The 22,893-nt window shown below is 38.6% G+C and overlaps 1 protein-coding gene across 1 annotated transcript in view; it reads left to right on the top strand.

The window, feature by feature from the left end:
• LOC133978998 (tight junction protein ZO-2-like) overlaps positions 1-22,893 on the top strand; it is a 98,239-nt gene that overhangs the window by 53,121 nt on the left and 22,225 nt on the right. The window contains exons 7-13 of the mRNA XM_062417397.1: positions 1,071-1,224; positions 7,802-7,907; positions 8,157-8,275; positions 8,378-8,441; positions 9,875-10,025; positions 10,167-10,275; positions 19,276-19,495. Coding sequence (XP_062273381.1) covers positions 1,071-1,224; positions 7,802-7,907; positions 8,157-8,275; positions 8,378-8,441; positions 9,875-10,025; positions 10,167-10,275; positions 19,276-19,495 — 923 coding nt within the window. The remainder of the gene's footprint in view (positions 1-1,070; positions 1,225-7,801; positions 7,908-8,156; positions 8,276-8,377; positions 8,442-9,874; positions 10,026-10,166; positions 10,276-19,275; positions 19,496-22,893) is intronic.

Raw genomic sequence — 22,893 nt, 5'->3', positions numbered from 1 at the left:
ATATGAAAGGGTCACTAGATGATTAAAGGAATAAAAAAAACACAAACTAGAATGTATTCTTATTAGCTTGTGAAATATTAGATAGTGTTGTATCTTTGAGCGTACCTGGCTTCCTTCTAATGAGGAAAGTCACTCTGAACAATTTGTTATCCTGAAGGCCCTAACCTGTGATGAGGTCATCATTTTAATGACAAGACAAAATGTTTAGTGGAGCCTTTATCATTTAAGTAATAGTTGAGTATTGATTTCTGTATAATTAATGATCAAACATTTATTATTGCAGAGCTGTGGCCTTGATTGTCCCACTTCCACCATAACAGACTGTGTTAAACATGCACTAACATGCACTACATGCACTAACATGCACTACATGCACTAACATGCACTACATGCACTTCTGCTGCTGCTCTTCACTTTTTAGAGATGTCTTGTATTTGTATTTGACGTGTGCCTTTTAAATTTTTGATTTTTCTTACACATAGAAAGTCGAACAGTTTCATTATGCATTTTGTATAATGACAATAAAGATTCATTCATTCATTCAGTGAATTAGTATTCATATTTATATTAAAAAATAATATTTTAGTTTGTGTTGAAAACCTTTTTATGTCAGGCTGATCTTATTGTTGATTACTGTGTTAAAATTCATATAATATATAAAACTTACTCAACTAGGAACATGCAACCTTTCTCAGATGAAGTGATTTTACAGATGTGCTTTGTGTCTTACAACAGATGGATTGGATATATTAATCAGATGATGATGATGTCAGATGATGTTTAACATCAAAATCTTTTTTCATTTTACACAAAACACCATGATCTTATTTTATTTGAGTAATATTAATATTTTCATTTATGTTTAAAAACAAAAAAAGCCTCATTGGGATTTGAATATTGAAAATAGGTATATAAATTATAAATGATTAAATATCACATACAAGAAACAATCTAAAAAATACTAAATCGTAATACTGTGTGTGTGTGTGTGTGTGTGTGTGTGTGTGTGTGTGTGTGTGTGTGTGTGTGTGTGTGTGTGTGTGTGTGTGTGCGCGTGTGTGCGTGTGCAGATCAATGGGACGGTGACAGAGAACCTCTCTCTGCACGATGCTGGGAAGCTGATAGAGAAGTCGAGAGGGAAGTTGCAGCTGGTGGTCCAGAGAGACAGCCGCCAGATCCTGGTCCGCATCCCCCCTCTTGCAGACTCCGACTCTGATAATGATGGTGAGTCACTGAATGCTGACCACACCCACCAAACAACCAATCATTTGTTTGTGAACTTTATTATAACATATGTATATGTAATATATGTATCTATATATCCATAATCAGAGAGCTATGGACACCTCAGAGTGTCAATAAATCCTCAAATTGAATCCAATAACTAAAGTAATGTTGACCTCATACTTAGAACCTAACAATATGACCTGACAGAAACCTGTGTGTGGGAAACACTTTATGTTGTGGTTGAGTTTTTGTACTCCACCAAACTATGATGTAGGTCCAGGTCAGTGTGATGTTTCAGAATAAAAGACACTGATTGAAAGCTGAGAGTACATTTAAGATGACATGCTGTGTTTAACTGTATCAAAGGACATTTCACACCTGCACCAAGCTGTGTGGGTTGAAGTGTGCCACTACAATAATTATACATTGTTTTTAAAGGTTAATATGTAAATGTTATTCATTTATTAATTGACATAGTGTAAATAGTTCAGTTCATTATTCCCTCTTTACATATCAAATACATTCCTGACCTTTTAAAAACATTTTGAATATTCATTTTAAAATGAATAAATGATTTATATGTATTATATAAAGTGGAGTTACCTTGATTACCATTATAACATAAGATGCTAAGAACTTGCCTTGATGAGCTCATGGTGCAACATACAGACAGAACAGCATGCATGCTAATGAATAAAACAACCATATGAATAAACATCATTATAAAGAAGACATTTAGCTAAAAACAGCACACTGTCCTAATGTTTCCATTGAAGAGTGGAAGCCTCTGGGAATTGTTCTTGTTTTGAATCGGTCCAATTTACAACAGTTATATGTATCCATAAAGCTGCTGGTTGAGAATCTACAAAAATCTACAAATAATGAAGTAGTTAAGAAAAGCAGCAACCAGGCCAAGCCCTTTATAAATTATAAGTGTTGTAATTTGCTCCTTCATTTATCCATGAACAAAATACACAGTATCAATACTTAGAACATTTATGATTCTTTTGTTAGAAGTTAATGGCTTTTTTAAATCATCCAATTTCATTTCTACTTCCATTTACAATTTAATTGTAGATAATAAAAATGTCAATGGCATTTATAATGAATTCATTATAATTAACTGATAAGACAACAATTATTGGTCTTGGCACATTTCATCCTCCATACTTAACACAGTAGACTGACTGTTGGATCTGTAATGGAAGCAGAGAGTAGAAATGTGTCTATTGGCATTATTTCAGTTACACTGTTTACATACACACATGTACAAAGCTTAAAAATATCTGGCATTCAGGGGTTAAAAATACCACCAAGCTGTCTTGAGTTTCTGCTCGCAGCTGTTTAGCTTGTGTACAGCTCTGAGAAAAGAGAGCAGTCAGCAGGTCAGGACTGCAGTGTGGGCTCACTGGAACTATACCACCACATGATGATTTTAGAACAAGTTTCAGCCCTCCTGAAATCCGACTAGAAACTGAATCGACCATATTGATTTGAAATTGATCATCTTGACAAACAAAAGCGATTCCCTGTAATCGCTCCAAAGTGAAATCTTTGTCTGTGTTTTCTCTTCCAGATAATATGTCATACTTTTAGATGAAGGACCACCCGAGACACAGCATGTGTAATCTGTTGCCTTTTTTCTAAGCTGTAAAACGGCTGTGACACAACCAGACTAAGTTGTAAAGCTTTCACACCTTTTTGCTATTCTCTTTATAATGCTCTATATCTTTAAACTTTTAATACATGGTTCATTTTTCCTGAATAAATAAACATATTTTAATCACTATGCACTTTGAATTGTGTGATTCATAAATTATAGAAGTTGAATAATGCCAGCGGAAGAAGCTTGTAAGTTGTCTTCTTCTTGTATGTGATGGAGGTGATTTCTTTTCTAATGTTGTCAGATGTGTCATCATTAAATCATGCCATGATGTTGCAGACAAAGGGTGATGGTTTATTTTTTGTGAATACAGAGTATTGCATGAGAAAGCGTGGCTCATACTGTGGGTAAGATGCTTGTTGAATTATCAGTGTCATAACATATTAATGATTTGTTCTAACAGTGTAGAAACTCGCCGTTTTTCTGTCCAGGTGGTATACTGTATGTGAACCTCTTAACATCTCCCTGTTGTCTCTCGCTGTCTTTTCATTTCACACAAACATTGTCGCATCACGCTCACACGCCTCGGTGCACTATCAGGTTCACTGTACCTCACTGCTGCTGAACAACTGCACCCAATGCTATGGTTGAATTATTCTCATCTAACATATGTAAAACTCTCAAAGGCTACCTGATCTAATTTTTCCATGCAGTGTTGTACTCACCAAAATTCATCCCATATTTTCTCAGGAAGTTTCTCAGAAGATAATTTGGGAAAAATAAGGAAGTCTCAGACAACATAGTAAGCCATAGCAACCAACCAGATGAATTTAAAACCCAAGTAAATATTCAGTCATTACAGGAAATTCTCAAGTGGACTAACTAGCACAAACAGAGAAAAGTCATCAATCATATCAGTCAACTGACTGAGTGATGAAGTTAACAATATTAAATAGATAGATTTTATTTGTCATTCAGATTAAACACCATGCAGTGCACATCAGAACCACATTCCATTGCAATGGCTCAAAGATAATGCTGAATATGAATACTAACAAAACTGGTGAAATAAAATAAAACTATGTATAAAGATACACAACATATATTATATATATATATATTATATAAAGTACCTAACATTAACACACATTAGCCAACATAAGCTACTAGTCATACCAGTTTATAAAAGACTAAAGTAGCAACATGGTGCATGTCACTGCTCATGAGTACATTTTTTCATTTATTAAAGAATCATTGTTCTACTTATTCATCACAGAGAAGTTACATAGACTGACTTTAAAGCCCTGTGTAGTAAGATTTTAGAATTCACAACTGCAGTTAAGACTTTAAACATGTGCTGCCTGGAGTGTACAGAACATGGAGGGTTAAAAACTGTACCCCTCAATGTCAAAATCATACTTTGTCAAACCACAATGTGTCCCTCACGCAAAGGGAATTAGCCTGTTATGTTTTTAATTTGATCAACAAAGGTTTTCTTGAGTCAGGATGTGCACTTCTCCAGAGAGAGGCTGACCCACTTAGCTCTTGACTCCTTCCCATGCCAAAATCTCTGGGGTTTTTTTTTTTTTTTATTAAGATAAGAATTTACTGTCAAAAATAAATCTCTAAATCTCCTTCACAGAGTCTCCCAGCCCCACCCTGCAGCCATTCCCACTGCTCCGTAGATTATATTGTCATGGATTAATCCCCAGAGTTGACTCAGTCAGAATACAGCTGTCTGTCTGTTTGTTCCCAGTGCTGCTGCATCACCTCTGCACCTCAAGCTGTGTGGATAAGTGTGTGTGAGTGTGTGTGTATCCTGTATTTTTATATTAATATTCACAACCACATATCCTTAAAAGGCTAGAATGATAACATCAAACAGTTAGCTGACCCTTACATACTGACTTTGCTATGGTGTCTGATAAAGGCCCTAAAATGTCTCTTTGCACACTAGATTATTAGAAAAACAATTTAAAAAAAAAATGTTTTGTCTTCTTATTGTGACGTTGAGCCATGCAGGGACTTTTGGTTTTATGTGTCCGAGTGTTAAGATATTTGACTTTGAGATTTCTGCTTTCCACCACAATACATTCAAGACTTAGACAATTAAACAACCAGGTCTGTGGATCATGGAACATGTTTTTTGTGGTGGTTAGATATTATGTTACATTATATTCTAACATGTTTTTGTTTTTTTTCTCCATCAAATACAGTAACACCACAGAGTTGTGATACATGTCTCTATTCAAAACCAACTGTGTTAAATAACTTTACTGTGATCCAAACAAACACCCTGTTGAGAGTAGTGGAGCAGCTGATCATGTGTGTGTGTGTGTGTGTGTGTGTGCATGCTCTGGTAGATGAATGAGAGATAAAGTCTACATGTCGATGTGTCCTTGGGCAAGACACTTAACCCCTAGTTGCTCCCGTTGCTGTGCCAACGGTGTATGAATGTGACTGAATGGTTAGATTCCTCCTGATGAGCAGGTTGACACCCTGCGTGGTAGCTGCCTGCCATCAGTGTATGAATGTGTGTGAATGTGTGTGAATGAGTTGTAGTGTAAAGCGCTTTGAGTGGTCGAAAAGACTAGAAAGGCGCTATATAAGTACAGTCCATTTACCATTTTTTTTAAAGAGCGCTTGTTGGAAATACACACATGTAACTCTGCCACTCACTGCAGCACTGACTAACAACTAAAGCTTTGTTACAGTAATTTGATGAAATAGACGCAAACAGACTCCGTTAATGCACCAACACTGGCATATGGGTCAATGACGTATAAGGATTTAGAACAACTCAATTGTAGAATAATAAAAACAAGCATATCTAATGCAGTAGTTCAAACATTCAGAATGTTGTGTACCTGAAGATTCATATTATACATTTGAAATTAAGTGATTTTAGTGGGTGTTTCAAGATGAATTGGCACTGGCCTTAAAAAGAGTCATGTGGTGCGACCATGATTCATCTTGAAATAAATTAATATACTTAACACGCTTCACATCTTTTTTTACAAGTTTTCAGTAATATAAAGTGTTTGAAAACCAAGTATTTTAATTTTTTTTAAATCTTTGTAAATGATGATCTTTTATTTATATAAGATATTTCAAGATGAATCATGGTCGCACCAAATGACTTTTTTTTCAGGCCAGTGCCAATTAATCTTGAAAAAACCACTAAAATCACTTTCAAATTGTAATATGAATTGTCAGGTACACAACATTCTGAATGTTTGAACTACTGCATTAGATATGCTTGTTTTTTTATTCTAAAATTAAGTTGTTGAAAATCCTTATACGTCATTGACCCACATATGAAATGTGAAAAACAATACTTTAAGCATTGGAGCCATCATTACACTGGTAAGATAGAGGTATACATACCATCCATGTAACACGCAAAGTCAGTGTTACATAAATCTGAATGATTGATGCTATTTCTGATGTCTTCACCCATATCAGGTTTGACACATCATCCTCACTTTATTTATGATGATCTCTATCTGTCTCTCTCCTCCTCTGTTGTCTTTATCCAATTTAACTCCTCTTTCACTTCTGGTTCTAGCCTGCATGCAGAATGTCTCTCTAACTCTAATCAGACTAATCATCACATACTGGATTGTCTCTGATAAAACACAGCTGTGCCAGACCCCCAGCTAACCTGCTCCCTCCTCTTCTCTGACCTCTCACTGCTGTTCAGTTTGAAGTTGCGAATGATCTGGCTATAAAACTGTGAATAATCCTGCAACATTGTCAAAAGTGAATGTTAAAGGGGTTTGTCATGGTGTGTGGTTATCAGAGGGACAGACCGATCGCTTCTTTTTATTCATTCTCTTTTATGTGGTTCGCTCGCTTGTCCGTCTTGAACCTGAGTCCTCAAAAGCTTTCTTTTGTTGCTGGTGTGTTGGTGTTCGGGCTTCTGTCAAAGCTTCTATCTTCAGCCTCCCTCCCTCTCTTCAGAGCAGTGTACTGAGTGCCACAGTTTGTCAGATAAAAGCAGCCAAATGAAAGACTTTGCCACCATGTCCACTTCAAATGGAAAAAAAAAAAAAATCACAGATGAGTGCTAGGCGGTCTCTGTGGAGATCAGTCTGGGGTATGTCTAAGCACTTTATGAGCCACAGCAACCAGCTTGTTTCTGGGTTATAAAGCAGTATGGATAATCCCAGGAGACCAGCACTACCCTCACAATGACATTCTAGAGGCGTCATTACAAAGCATTTCTTGAAAGTCTCCAAACTTGAATTCTCTCTATTTAAAGTTATGAGCTTTAAGATTTCTGTGATATCAAACCCCATGGCTGACCAATTTTTAAGCAATAATGTTTTTAGTGTATTTATTATTTAATGTTTGATCTGCTTATCTGGATCTGGGGGTTTCAATTGGCAGCAAGGTAGCCCAAACGTCCTTCTGCTTAGCCACATTCACATCAGATAAACCAGGTGCTATGTGGTTTGCTGCCCCTAGTGGTCAGAACAACTGTCATTTGTAGTCATGCTGTAAACACAGATGCTGTCAAATCAGCCAGGACTTAAATCATCAAGTGTTTAACTCCAATGTATTGGGACCATTGCTGAACAACTTACTGTCCAATATAGAAACTGACTTTCAAAGTGCACTGAAATGATTGGAAGCCAGTGACTGTGTGGAAGGTAGGACATGAATCTAAACACGTGTACACTTTGGGTGTTTTTACACAAATCTGAAAGATCATGCTTCTGGACTATAGTGTTTTTGAGTAATGGCTGCTTTTATCCTGATTACTGAGCTGTGGCACCACATTTTGTCCTCATAACTCTAAAACATCTCTAATAATGTCCTCACTCTGTCCCAGGGGTTGATTAGCTGGTGTTGGGGCTTCCTGAGAGAACTGGTGGAGGTTCATACTGGTGGAGGTGGCACGCAGAGTGGGCAGGGGGTCTTTAGCTGTATCTAACTGAGATGTATGTCTGTTTGCCTGTCCGTCAGACATATCAGAGATGGAGTCATACCATTCCTATTCCCCCCCAGAGGAGAGGAGGTCCCGCCAGTCTGACCTGTCCTCCCACTCCTCGAATGAAAGGGACAACCTCAGGTATGGATGGATGAATTGAATGCAAGACAATTGAAGTCTGAAATGTTGAGAGTTGTTTGGACTTGCTCTGGAGGATTTGAGACTTGCTTCAATAATGCTTAGACTTGTCTTGATGGACTTGAGACCGACATTTTGACTCCCATTGTCATCTTGTCTGCTTCCTACATGAACTCACCTTTATACACTTGGGATCAGGTGTTGTCCTTCCTTGCAGTTCATTTAAAGCCTCTCATCCTGTGTGTGTAACAGGGAAGAACCGATGAGGACGGCCGAGATGTCAGCCATGGCTTCACCATTCCGAGTACCTGAAGACCCTCAGACCTCAGCTGAGCTGGACAAAGACATGCCACGCATAGAGGAGCCTCCAGGTTATCGCTCACTCTCGACTTCATCCTACATCGTACACAACATGCTTATCATGTCCTTTTAAAAGCATACACTGTAACTCTTGTGGATTTTCTTCCCAACAGTTACTGTAACAACCACGCCCAAGATTCTCCTCCGACCAAGTCCAGAAGATGAAAAAATATATGGGTGAGTTTTGTTGTCTTTCATCTCAGTGTTCCATTCACCCCAGATTGGTCCATAGTTCAGCTGGTAGTGATTTTTAATGCTAACTAGCACAGTGAAATCAATACCAAATCATTATTATATAGCAGCTGTGTTCACCCTGCTGTGACAGTGTATTTAAGGTTGTGTTGGCAGTATGCAGAATGTAGAGATGTTATTTATCAGGGATGCTGTGTTCATATTATCTGGGATAGAAGGAAGGGAACGTGAAAAAGAAAAAACCATGAAACTCTTCAGGAATCAGTCACAATACCCAACAATCATTCATGACTGCAGTACTTTTACTGTATCTGACTTTTACGTGTAATGGAGTACTTTTAAATTTGCTGTATTGGGGGCTTTTATTGCAGTAAAGTATTTCAGTACGTCTTCCAGTGCTGAAAGAAACACTTCTGATAGAACCTGAATCAGCAGATTTACAGATTTTCACATATCTGATAGAAAACAGCCAGTGATTTAACATGAATACTGGACTTGAAGATGAATACAGCTGTTTTTTTTAGGTCCACCAGGATAACATTGTTATTTGTGTGTCATTTTTATAAAATCCTCACTTTAGCCTATAACTAGTTACAACTTTCCTGATACAGCCAGAAATCATTTTTTGTGCTACTGCTCTTTTTAAAATGTTGTATTTGATTTGATTTGATGTATTCTGTGTTACTATTATTATAATTATTCAGTGGGTTTTAAGGGTAAACTTTATTGATCCCCCTAGAGCAGTGTTGTCAAACTCATTTTAGTTCAAGGGCCACATAAAGCCCAATTCAATCTGAAGTGGATGATAACCTATAAATTCTATATATGTATTATAACTTTACTGTAATAAGCCATCTACAGTGTTTACAAAAAGGATAAACAGCCTGAGATATCTGGAGAAAAATGATTTCAACAATATTATGTCAGTTTTTTTCACATGATTTTGCTACTGATTAACAACATGTTGCACAATGTTCAATATATGAATGATTTCCATCTGTATTTAATATGTATTCATTTATTTTTCCAGTGGATTGTAATCTGGTCAGGGTGGAAAAATCTCTGAAGTAGCAGAAAAATAGCAATTTTCATACTTTGCAAAGTGATCCAGTGGGCCAGACTGGACCCCTAAGCAGTCTATAAATACTATACAATAAACAATCTCTCCATCTTATGTTACATTCATGTTTTTTAAACATCTGTTTATGTTGATTTTCCATTTTTTAAATATGAAACACTTTGAGATGCATTTCCTGTATGAAAGGTGCTATACAAATAAGGTTTATTGTTATTATTAGTATTATCAGTAGTAGTAATAGTAGTAGTAGAGAGGACCACAGAAAAAACTGGAGGAGATATAATAAATGTGAGTGATTGGACTATTCACATTAACACTTGCATGTTTGACCTCCCTGCAGGCCAAACACAGTGATGGTGAATTTCCAGAAGGGAGACAGTGTCGGGCTGAGGCTGGCAGGAGGAAATGATGTCGGCATCTTTATTGCTGGTGTTCAAGAGGGCAGTCCTGCTGAAGAAGAAGGCCTCCGCATCGGAGATCAGATCTTAAAGGTAGCCATCTGGACACAGAATTTTTCTCCAGGTTTTTTACTTAATTTAACGGACTATGAAATATTTGTTCTGTACTGTGTATTAAATAAACATCATATCTTTGATTCACTGATCTGTGTTGCTCTTGTTTGTGTCTTGCAGGTGAACAACGTGGATTTTCAAGGTGTAGTGAGAGAGGAGGCGGTTCTTTTCCTGTTGGAGATTCCTAAAGGAGAACTGGTCACCATCCTGGCCCAGAGCAAACCTGACGGTAAAACATTCCCTCCACAAACACCAAACAAGATTTGTACTCCATTCAAGGTTTTTGTAAAGTAATGCTAAATAAATCTATCATCAGTTTCACTTCCCTTTCTATTTTGTACTGTTTAATTAGATCAAAACAAATATTCCGTGTGTGGGAAATGATTAGGTCTATTGAATCTTTATTAGTTTAATATTGCCAGTCAGGAGCTGGACTGGAATATATGCCACAGTCATTTTAGTATCTTTCCACTTTGCACTATAGTCTTTGTCTCGCTGCTTGATCACTGGTCCAAGCTGTACTGCATGATAATAATCTTTTAATTTTGGGAGTGAGAAAAATATCTGCTCAATGCTCCATATGTTCACCAACTAGTCACTAACTGTGTGTGTGGGCCCTCTGATGCTGGGCTGCTAGTGTACAATAGGTTCTAATGGAGAATTTTCACTGCAAACATCAGCCGACTGTGACTGAGACTGTGTGGGAACTGCAGAGCTGGCAATAATTCTCTTTGAGTTTATCATTACGAGACATCTTTCACATGCCCTCCAGACATAATTGTAATTTTTATTTTTATTGGACCTTGACCTGACCCTGCAAGGAGGTGTGGCCCAAAGAAAAGTTGATCCATATCTTAATATACAGGATCTTATTTTGCTGTGCCACGGAGCTCTAGTGTTGTCCTAAAATGATTAAAAATGTATCAGTGAGTCACACAGTTGCACTGGTGGCTCATTGTTGTATTTCTGCGTGCATGATGGGACATTTTTAACACACACGAATATTTTTTTGATTAAGTGCTTCTCTACTTATTGATGTTCCTGTTAGCTAAACAACCATTCAAAAATTGTAACACTCAGGTTTCACAGAAGTTGCAGGTTCAATGAGAGTTACAGGCTAGTGTGGTCAGAAAGTAGGGGAGAACGGGGTTGGTTGTCACATTCATCAGATCTCAGTCCCTAGAGGAATTTAGGTGAGATGTTACTTCAGAGATGATTTCTGGAGTAAACCACCTGACATTGATGAGAGGACGTTTAGTGTTTTTCATGTGGAAATGTAAATATCCAACTCTTCAGTGACCAAGAACTTTGACAGGAAGACAAAAAAAGAGCCAGACTCCTCCAGATGTGATGCTCAGAGCAGTCAGGGAGGTGAAAATGCACCATCATGCATCATTGTATTGAATAATTTTTTTCCTGTTTCTGTTCTCTTGGTGCAGGAGATGTGTTAGGTTGTTGTATTTCAATGAAACTTAACATTTTAAATCATTTTTAAAGATTGTCTACATTTTTGAGGTTTTCCATTAAAATAACACAGGGACAACCAACCCAATAGTATGAGACTACCAACCCCATGATGGGGACGATTTTCACAAGTGCACAAGACATATTTGACGGCCCAGAATCAGCTGAAGGAGAGTAAGATCACTCTATTCCTAACTGACACTTTAGGCTTTCATTACACATTAAACGGGAATCTGTTCAGTATACGGTTTATGAGGAATTCAAAAGAAAGTAAAAAGTGTGACCACTGGGTTGCGCAGGTGGTCGAGTGGTTAGAGTGCATGCCACTGACGCAGCGGACCCCGGTTCAAATCCCGGCCGGAGGACCTTTACTGTATATCACACCCCCCCTCTCTCTCCCATGATTTCCTTTCTGTCTACTATCAATAAAGGTGTCTGTGCCTTATATATATATATATTCATATAAATATATAATAACACCAATGTTATCCTTTTAACTACAATGTAATAAGCTGAGACAACTCGTGCTAGTGTTCCATCTGTAACTGAATATTTTGTGACTAGAACTGTTAAAATGATAGAGGTTGTTATTTAGAGAAGTTTTAATTGAGTGTGTTTTAAGCTTGTCAGAGACTTGTGGAATAATCCAGAACACAGTGTACTATCCCTCAATGTTCTGCCAGCTGTCACACTCACACCTCAGGACCATAGTCCCTCTCTCTCTCTCTCTCTGATGTTTCCATGTAATGATGGAGATACCAGCTTGGTCCCCCTGAGGCTTTAGACCAGATTAGGCTAGTTTTGGTTCAGCCAAGCGTGGCACACATGGACACATGCACCCACACAGATCCACTCAAGAACATTTGGGTGAGAGAGAGCAACTCAGACTGTGTTATGTAATGTGCACATTGGGCCCCCTGAGCTTATGGCTTTGAAAAAAAAGGGCTTTAGCCTTTTTATTGAGGAGAAAAAAAGAAAGAAAGAAAGAAAGAAAGAAAGAAAGAAAGAAAGAAAGAAAGAAAGAAAGAAAGAAAGAAAGAAAACTATTTCTGAAGCAAAAACAAATCATGCAATAAGGCAGAGCACTGACCTGATATGAAAACTGTGTGAGTCTTCATTAACAAGCTCAGTGAGTACATGTAAGGCTAACAGAGAAGGTGAATGTGTTCTCACATGAAGGATAGGGGTTGGGATCAAGGTGTTCAGGGTGCAGACTGTAAGGTTAGTTTAGGATAGGATGCAATTTAGGATTGTGCCGACTGCTGTGTTGTCGACGCCATATTTGACAGTTTGTCGTTTGAGCAACGAAAATAATTACTCATGATACAATTGGTTCATGAAAGGTCAAAACATCAGACGGAAACTGATGAACACATTGCCGTGGAACATTGGCGGTATTGAACAGAGCCGGCAAAACATTGCAGTAATGTACACTTGATTTAATTTGTAGTGGTAAGATAGCAGCTGAAGGTGTTGTAGAGTTTGATAGTTCTTTCTTTCCATCTGAGTTCACTGGCAGGAATTTTGATATTTTGGGTAATTTTCAGCTTGTGCCAAAATTGTATGAAAAGGATCCAAAAACCTTTTGTCTCTATTTGACTGTGTAGCTGATGGAAGATGTCTAGAGTATGCACATGCTTTGATGTTTGCTAGGTTTACTATTGTTCTGGGGATGGGGTTGAATGTTTTACAAGTACTGCTACACTCAGATCTGTTTGAGGGCCAAGTGGAGGTTGGTGTGTGTTCAGTTGTTCCAATGGAAGGCATCACTGGGAAACTGTGGGAGGATGCATTTGGGCTGATGTTCCTCCATTGCTTAAATGACCACAGTTCAACTTAGGAATCAACTTAACAAGAGTGTGGAAAACTGTCCAGGTGTTGATGTCTTATACTGTACAGTATGTGCTGTGACACATTTACTGACCTGTGCCAATCCTGATGATAGTGTGGCTAACAACAAAGCATCAGAAGCATGTTTGTCTAGTGGTAGCCATTGATCCAGTGGTTACAGAATCCGTTGTGTATCTAACTTCCAGCTTGTACGGTGACCCAGTGAGCACATCTGGAAACACAGCGACAGACTGTTGGTCCAAAGCTGTTTAGGTGAAACGTCTCTGTCTGCAGGGAAGAGGACAGTTTAACAGAAAAACAATAGAGCTTGTGTTAACCTCATACACTGCACTGCTTCAGCAGTCTAACCCTGTATTCAATCTAGCCTATTACATACAGTATTTAGACTAGAGACTATAGGGTAATGTCTAGGGCTGGGTGTCAGTACTCGATACCTTTAAGGTATCAACCAAAATACCCAGAGATTTAGAAAATATGATTATTTGTATGGACTTGCTCACAGCCAATCAACACAAGCGTTCTTCATTTAATGCGACATGTGATTGGTTCACTGCCACAGCAGCTACAACCCGTCTGTGGTGGTGAAGTCGTGGTGAATTTGAGTCCAGCAGCCAAGATGCCACCTAAACACTCTAAAGTGTGTCTACACTACACACCTGTTACACCGGATACAAACAAGTGCACTAAATGTGGAATGGGTATCAATGAAGTACTCAGTTGGTATCAGTATCACTCTAACGGTACTTGGATTGGTAATGGTATCGTCATTTTTTAAACGATACCCAACCCTAGTAATGTCTGTGTCCTCCCTGTAATTGGTGATGTCCTACAAGCGTCTCCACACTGACACAGGATCCCCTTTTTTTTTTTTTTTAGCTGTTCAGTGTAACTTCTCTTTGCTGGGTCCTACTCTGCTATGGAAACACAACAGCTGAGAGGAGCGAGTGAGAGGCATTCCTATAAAAGGTCCCACCTCCAGAAACGGGGCTTATGTCTGTGGTTTGGAACTATTTCCAAGTGTTCCCTACGGATAGTACATTTGTAATTTGCAATTACTGCAACGCAGCATAATAAATATGGCAGTGTTATATTGGCACTTTTTTCCATAACGTAAATTGAAGTTGTTCTGTTATTTTGCACAGACAGTGTTTACATGTGGAAAGCCATGTTGCATTTATGTATGCATCCAGTGGGTCCTCACAATAAAATTAGGCATAATGTGTTAATTCAACAATTGGAGATATGTTATGTTGTTACCTAATAGTTTTGGTTCAAAAAGCCTGCAAATATCGGTATCGGGTGATATCGGTATCGCAAATTAAGAGTTGGGGAATATCGGATATCGGCAGAAAAGTCAATATCGAGCATCTCTGGTTGTCATATTTATTGTCCATTTTCATTCGGACACCTCTGTTATTTTTTTTCTTCGTTTCCATAAACAAAATACATTTTCTTACTGGTTGAAGAGGAGCAGACACATTAAATTAGAAGGACAAAGAAATTAAAGAACTTAAAGCTACCAAGCTTCAGTGGTCAAAAAAACATGTGGCTACAAAACCAAAAGAGCGACTGGCCACTTCCAGCTCCTCATATATATATATATATATATATATATATATATATATATATATATATATATATATATATATATATACCAGCTGAATCTGATACTAGGTCACGTCATAATTTAACTAAAATACATAAGACAGAGCCAATGCACAATACTTTTTTAAAATAATGCCAATAATCAGTCCATATTATGGTGAACATTCATAATAGCACAACAAAACATCATTTTTAAAATGTTCTATTTCATAATAAGTCCAGTTGAGTACAACTATTCCCATGTTTTTTGTAGTCTTTGGGGATTTTTAATGGAGCCTTCAACTGTTTTATTTATTGTATCCATGTGAGTGTGTGATTAAAATAGACTGAATATATGCTTTTTGTCTTATTCTGTCGTGGCCTCAGTATGTATGAAGCCTGGTTTGTACAGCCAGCCAGCCTAGGCAGCGGTGGATTGTAGTCAGTATGACTGTTGCTGCTGTTGGTCCTTTTGGGTCAGCGCTCTGTCAGACCACACATATCAAATCAAGAGTCCTTGCAGGAGCCTGGAGCAGGCTGAGAAGTGCATTTCCATGCAGTCAGGCAAATATGTGTCTTTATTTTGATTGTGTAAATAGAAACTAGAAATTTGAGCATGGAGGCTCATTCTTGACCTTTAGAAACAGAACATGTAACTAAATAAAGTGAGCTCAAAGGTCCACATACTAGCTCATACTTGTGGTCTTTATTCAGCCAATGGAAATAGCTCAGTTCACGTGACGTGAAGTGTTAGTCAAGCATACAAAAAGGCTCCAAATTAAACCACCAAATATGTCAGAATGACACAAAGGATTCTTTTCTAATCTAGCACCACTTTAGGCAGTAATCAGCAGAACAGCATTATTTGTCTGTGCTTTCCAAATATGTTACAAATCACTGTTAAAAATGATGATGTTGTATGATGTGACAATGCTGTGATTGAGGTCCGGTCAGGTTTAGGCACAAAAACCATTTGGTTAGGTGAGATGACCTACTGTCATTTTTCCTGGGAGTCTCCAAAGACATGATGACAAGTAATCATGTACGTATAGTGAAGGAGTTTGTAATCGCTGTTTTTGGTTAAATAAATCAGACCAAAACTGGTGACAGCACAGACTGGGAAGAGCTAAAAGTCAGTGGCTAGGACTCAGTGGAGAGAGAGAAAGCAGAACGTGAGGGTAGAGATCTGGTTCATTGGTTCTTACTTTAAAACAAATATAAAATTTAATTTTTTTAAAACATCAGTCATTTCCTAAAACAGCTGACCACTGTAGTTTTTAAACAAACATTACTCAGACAGGAGGAAATAATGCATTTGTTTGGGACTATTTTCAGTGGAGGATTAATTCACTTTTGGTGGTTCAGTCAATATTTGTGACAGTAGGACAGTGTGTGTATGATTGAGTCCTAATAAACCACTGTGTGTGTGTGTGTGTGTGTGTGTGTGTGTGTGTGTGTGTGTGTGTGTGTGTGTGTGTGTGTGTGTGTGTGTCAGTCAGTGTGTCAGTTCATGGTAATGAAGGAACATGTCACACAGTGCAGCAGTGTGTCTCATTAATGTGTTTTTAATAGTCTTTGGACAGCAACAGAGCTGTATGACACAGAGGAACAAGATATATCAGACTGTGACAGTAGATCAGGTCATTGTTGCTTTGGCTCTGTCTGAACATGAATAATTTGACAGTAAGACACATATGAAATCTCCTGACACACAGAATGATTTACAGTACTGCATTAAGGAGTTACAGCAAGCGCTACAGAGCGTACACAATTAGCTAACATGCACCTCCTCAAACTGTAACTACATGTTAGACCATTCATAAAAACCTAACTATGTCTGTGTGTATGTGAAGATTCTCCATCATCCAGGTCATGTCATATCCAGAGGGATTCATTCAAGGGTGACCGCACTGGTTATTACTCTTTTTGATTAGCTGCCACCTTCCTGCTTCACAGAGAATTACTCGTCCTTACTGCAATATTTACACCCTGGTTCAATACGGCAGATCCCCTCTGATTAAGGCAGCAGTTGCCCAGGAGTGTAGCTATATTAAAAAGTGAGCTACCCATAGGGGAATGAGGTCCTGAGGAAATGCAGCTGAAACTATGACAATCTCTTCAATCGAGAAAGCTGCAAGAAACAACACAGCACACAGCAACTCTACTGCTTAGCTCACTCTATAAGAACTGATTCAACTGTGAAGGGACAGAATTTTAATGATGTGTAAAGGTGAGCTGCTTGTGTTAATAATAAAGACAACACCAAGAAAGTTTAACATAGCTTCCTCCACTGATTCTTCTCTCCTACACTGAAAAAAACATGAAGACAGCAAAGGCATGGCAGTAGTATTCAGGGATGAGACAAGGCAGACCTTCATCATCATCTTATAAAGTCAATGTACAAATGTACATAAATACATTTACAGTGGGGGAATATAATTAAAGCAGCTGTTACAGTGGTAATATCAGAAAGTGAAATCTGACATTCAACTATAAATCTCAACAAGACCTCCATTAACCTCTGGCATCAAGTATAAATGTAGTTTTAGTTAGCATGATCTTAAAATCTTGAAAGACTCACAATGTATGAACTCTTACCAGTAGTGAGGCTAAACTTTGTGCTTAGTCCTGATGGTGGTATTAAAGGAAAGTGCCCAGTAAATGAGCCTATGAGATGTCTCTTGTGCAAGAGAAAATGATACATGGCACTAGAGTGAAGGTCAGTAGGTGACCAGTGTCATCAGTATTCATCATGAGGATATCATGAATATTCATAGCTAATCACATTTCCATCTTTAAAGTCCAGCTCTCACGGGAGCAATGTCAAGAATATACATAAATGCATGTTTACATGTTCACAGAGGGCAATCAAACGAGGACATGAAGGTGATCAGGAGTGACCTCTACCATCATGGTTTTGTTCCTAGCCTCAGGGGGGGGGGGGGGGCTGACTGCTGCCACTCTGATGCTCAGCCATGGAATATAGAGCACAGGACTGGAAGAGAACAAGACTTAAAACTGAGTTTATATAGAACCTTTTACTCATCACAGAGATGATCATCAGTTTATTCTCACACCACAATGAGAATAAACTCATGATCATCTCTGTCCACTTTTTCAGCTGTGCTTACACATAAGGACCCAGCCACCATGTCCATGTGGGCCCCATAAGGGTTAAATTTGGGCTGCAAATATTGGTCCCAAGTGGGTTTGTCCCCAGTTTCCATGGTGTCGCCCCACCTGTGTTTGCCCATATGGGTTTCAAGTGGTTTCTGACTGGGTTTCAGATGGGGTCCAACTGGGTGAGACCCATGTATGTTTGCCCATGTGGGGTCTAAGTGGGATCAGAATGGACCTTAAATGTGGGGGCCCATGTTTCAGAAACAATATGGGGCCCATGTAATTTGCCCAGTTTAAGCCCATGCTCACTCAATACCCATTCAGCCGAATTAAACCTATGTAGGGCCCACATGGACCTACTGGTTTGGGAGCAGTTAATTATTGGTTTATATGGAATAACATCAAGTAAAGAACACTAAAAAATAAATTGCAAAAAGAATCCCGGTTTATAAGCATTTCATTTTACATTGAGATGATTTTTTTCCCTTTGAAAGAAATTGTATAATGTCCCATAAACTGAAACCATTCCCCCTGAGTATTTTATGTGAAATGATGTTTTTGGAAGATCACGGCACAAATGGCCTATCACAGACAATTAGATAACACTTTGAAAATTACATTTCACCACTGACAGATTGCAGTTAGAAATCTAGTTCCCAAGTCCAAGGTTCAGCACCTACAAACACATCCACACGCTCAATTTATACACATAATTACACACATCGAAAATCCACATTTTATCCCACAGAGTGTAAGGAGCCTTTGTAGTTGCATGCTCTGATAGAAACAGTGAGAGAACACGCCTTGCAGTGATTAGCAACAGGATAATCAGGAATAACATATCTGATCCTCTGTTTTAAACTATTCTCCCTACATGTTTCTTATCACAGGAACATTTTAACACATTTACACGGCATCTGTAGTCCAGGATTATCTTGCAACATTACACAACTGTATTGTTGCTTCTATCTGGTTGCATTTGAGTTAGGCAGAGAAATTGGCTATTGTAGTTTTGAAATGAGCGACACAGCTGCTCCAGTCTGCCACCTCTCTGACTGCTCCCACCTGCAGTGTTAACACTGAACTTGATCTTGGAGAAAACAAATGATAATCTTATTGTTCGAGTCTTTCTCTCACTCTTTCTATCTCCATCTCTCTACTTTCTGCATTGCTGCCTCCTTATTCACCTGTCACTGTTTTGTCCTTCTAGTCTATAATGACATCTTGGTGTCGGGGCGTGGAGACTCCTTCTTCATCCGGACCCACTTTGAGTATGACAAAGAGACTCCTCAGAGCCTGGCTTTCAGCCGAGGAGACATCTTCAAGGTGGTGGACACTCTGTATGATGGCAAACTAGGCAACTGGCTCGCCATCCGTGTCGGCAAGGACAAGCAGCTGCTTGAGAAAGGAATCATCCCCAACAAGAGCAGGTAGGTGGCATCAGCATGTCTGGTCCATTTTTAGTGGTCTATTAAGACTACGACTAAGGGTCTCCTTCAGAAACATGAAAGCTTCAGTGTGCTTTAAACTAAATTCTTGTTAGATCATTTAACAGCACTCTGTAATTATCCGAAACATGATCTGACAGTTTAAGCTGATCTCTGTTTTTCATTCTTCAAACAAGAACGTACACCATCGAGTGCAACACCATGAATACTCTCAAAGATGTTTGAGCCATTATGAGGGAGCCAATGTGATACAGTCAGGAGGAGCTGCAAGCTTTGTGCTCTGCCTTTGGATGTGGCCATACAGAACAGGAAGATACACTTTTAGATGTGCTGGGTTGACATACTGAGGCCTTAGGGAATAAAAGCAGAACTTGCTTAATGTGGTTGTAATAGTACAACAATCTCACCTGCGTAGATAGTTTGTGTCTCAGTATTAGGTGGATAGGTGGGAACAGTATTCAGAGTTCCTGAGAAAATGATGTTATACCATAGACTGTATATAAAATGGACGTAACATCCGTGACGTCACCCATTGGTTTGTGGACTGCTGCTCTGAAGCGAATAGTTTCAGATCTGGGCCCGTGATTCTTGTATTTCACTGATTGTCATGTATTAGCAGATTATCTGAACAGATTAGCAGATGACAGTTTTAATGTTTTTCTCTCTTCAGTCTCGGAGAAGTTCTCAGACGCACAGTAAATAAATTGACCTGATTTCTTTCAGAGATTGTTGCTCAGTGCCTAAATTACTTTCATAAAAGAGATCTCCAGATTTAGGAAAGCCTTGAGTGACTCTGGGAATCTTTTCTACTCCCTGGTGGATCACAGGGGAGCTGCAGCTATCTGAAAAGACCAGATGTCAAGTTTAACATCTGTCCAGCGAACCATTCCTACGCTCATCCTTTCATCTGTGCTTCTATCTCTTTCTCCATCAAAACATACTCTAGTTTCATCCACCCTTCCATTCCTTTAATCTTTTATTTTCTTCCTCACTTTAATCTTGACTGCTCCTCCATATCATACATGAGTTTCTGGTCTTTAACTGTTGTAATGTTTGGGTTTTATCAGTGGTTCTAGTGGATGTATTGATGTTTGTCATTCTGTCTTTAGTAGTCTTAAGAACACACATTATTCAAATCCTACACAGAGACTTTAAAGATGTATAATTAGTGTTCCATGAACAGTCTAATGTATACATTTCTCAGCTGCAGTTTTATACAGTCTAGGTTAAAATGATGACATGATTACATAACTCATGTAAGAAAGAGGACAACCTGCATTAACAGGCAGTTTTATTACAGATTAAACAGTGGTGTTTTAAACAGAAACAGCTGTACTGTTCATATTTACACTTGATAATAATAATTCCATCATCATTTTACTGTGTGTAGCTTCAGGCCAATCTATTCAAACAGGTTTACATCAAGCATTGCTCTTTAGTTTTATCACTGATATGAATTATGTATTTGTATTAAACTAAACTTATTGCAATTGTAAAATATGAGTAAGGTGTGACTATGATCACACAACAAAAATAATCTTTGTGACAAAAGTTAAAGTCTCAAACCTTCACAGCTCCGTCTTCTCATGATCTTGCTCTTCTAGGTCTTGGTCTTCAATTGATCTTGACTCAGGTGGTCTCAAACATAACATTAGTCACAGCTATTGTCATGATACAGAAATGAAAGCAATAATATGATGAATCTAAATTCAGATAAAAACTATTAATCCATTTCGATCTCTGTCTCTGTCATTGAATTCAGAAGTGCTATCTTTCCTCCTACCTTCTCTGTAATTATTGTGTCCTCCTGAGACCCAAGGTGGGTTGGCTCCAAGATCAGTGTGATCTGGTTTGATAGGGTCTTGTTGTATTTTTGCAGGTCTGGGGTCTGTGTACCAATATGCTTCATACCAGCTCTGATCACATGGTGTGTCACCATGACAATTACAAGATATGGGTCCAAGATATTTTTTACAAGACAAAAATATGTTTTTCAGGCAGACAGAGCATGAGAACTGTGAGATGCAGGAAAAATGACATGTACAATACTCTTTCCTGCTTGTTCATTGACGAGGCATCTATTTGGGACTGTTGGAGTCAACCATAGACTGTATATAAAATGGACGTAACATCCGTGACGTCACCCATTGGTTTATGGACTGCTGCTTGGAAGCGAATAGTTTCGGATCTGAGCAGCGCCATCTTGAAAATTTCCGGTGCATGCTGGGAAAAATCAAAACACGGATTCTACTTATATGGGCATCAGGAGGGGCATGAGGCGCCCTCCTGAACCTGTGAACCAATCAACCTGTCAATCACGACGTAGCCACGCCCTAATGCATACCCTGCTTTATCGTCACATATAAAATCAGGGAGGCCAAAATGTCCCAAATGAACATCATACTGCATTGAAGAAGGCTTTAAACTAGCGATTGAGACCATCAACACATTTTGAAAACGTTTACTGAGGTTAGAAATCAAGTGAGAAGTTGGTGAATTATCCATTGACTTGTATAGAGACGGAAGTCCTTTTGACACCAAAACGGTCGCCCCCTGGTGGCTTTTTGATATTATGCAGTTTTAAGTTACTTCCGCATTGGCCTCATTTCAGAGGACCGGAACTCCCCGTATGGAGTCAACCAAATGGCTATATGAATTTGGTCCAATTATCTTTGTGTCTATTCGGAGCAATTTCAGAACTTTAGAAGAGATCCTCAGAGAAATGTGCAATAAAAGGTCACATTGCATACTTAAAGGTAAAAGCACAAGGGAGTACATTTATGTATTGAAAAGTACAGGTGATGAATAGTATGAACCTCTCTGGTTGTTTTGGCTACACTTTCTTCACCCTACCCTGGAAACTGTGTTCATATTCTACTAACAATGTAATAAGGATATAAATGAACATATGTGAAGTATGTGCTTTGACAAATTTAAAAGAATCCTACACTGATTTAGCATTGCTGTCAGTTGAGCTGTTTATCAGCCAGTCTCCAGTCAGTCACTCTTCCACCACAGAATAACAGCCTTGAGCAATGCATGGTCACAGTGACATCCCACACTGTGTCACTGCTGTGTGACTGTGACTCAAACATGAAAAGTCAACTATCACCCTCATGTCAGCTGTATGTCAAGTGTGTTTCACAACAAAATAAACCAAATCAAATAGAAGGTCACTCTACAGCAGTGGTCTCCAACCCTGCCCCTGGATGCCCTGCATGTTTTATGTCTCTCCCCACTCTAACAGATGAAGCTTGTCAAAGGGCTTCATAACAAGTTCATTATTAGAATCAGGTGTGTTAGAGTGAAGAGATACCTTAAACATGCAGGGCAGTAGCTCTCCAGGGGCAGGGTTGGAGACCACTGCTGTAGAGTGTATG

Source organism: Scomber scombrus, chromosome 4, assembly GCF_963691925.1.
Source record: "Scomber scombrus chromosome 4, fScoSco1.1, whole genome shotgun sequence".
NCBI lineage: Eukaryota > Metazoa > Chordata > Actinopteri > Scombriformes > Scombridae > Scomber > Scomber scombrus.
The sequence above is the reverse complement of the archived record's forward strand: the minus strand, read 5'-3'. Positions and strand labels throughout refer to the sequence as shown.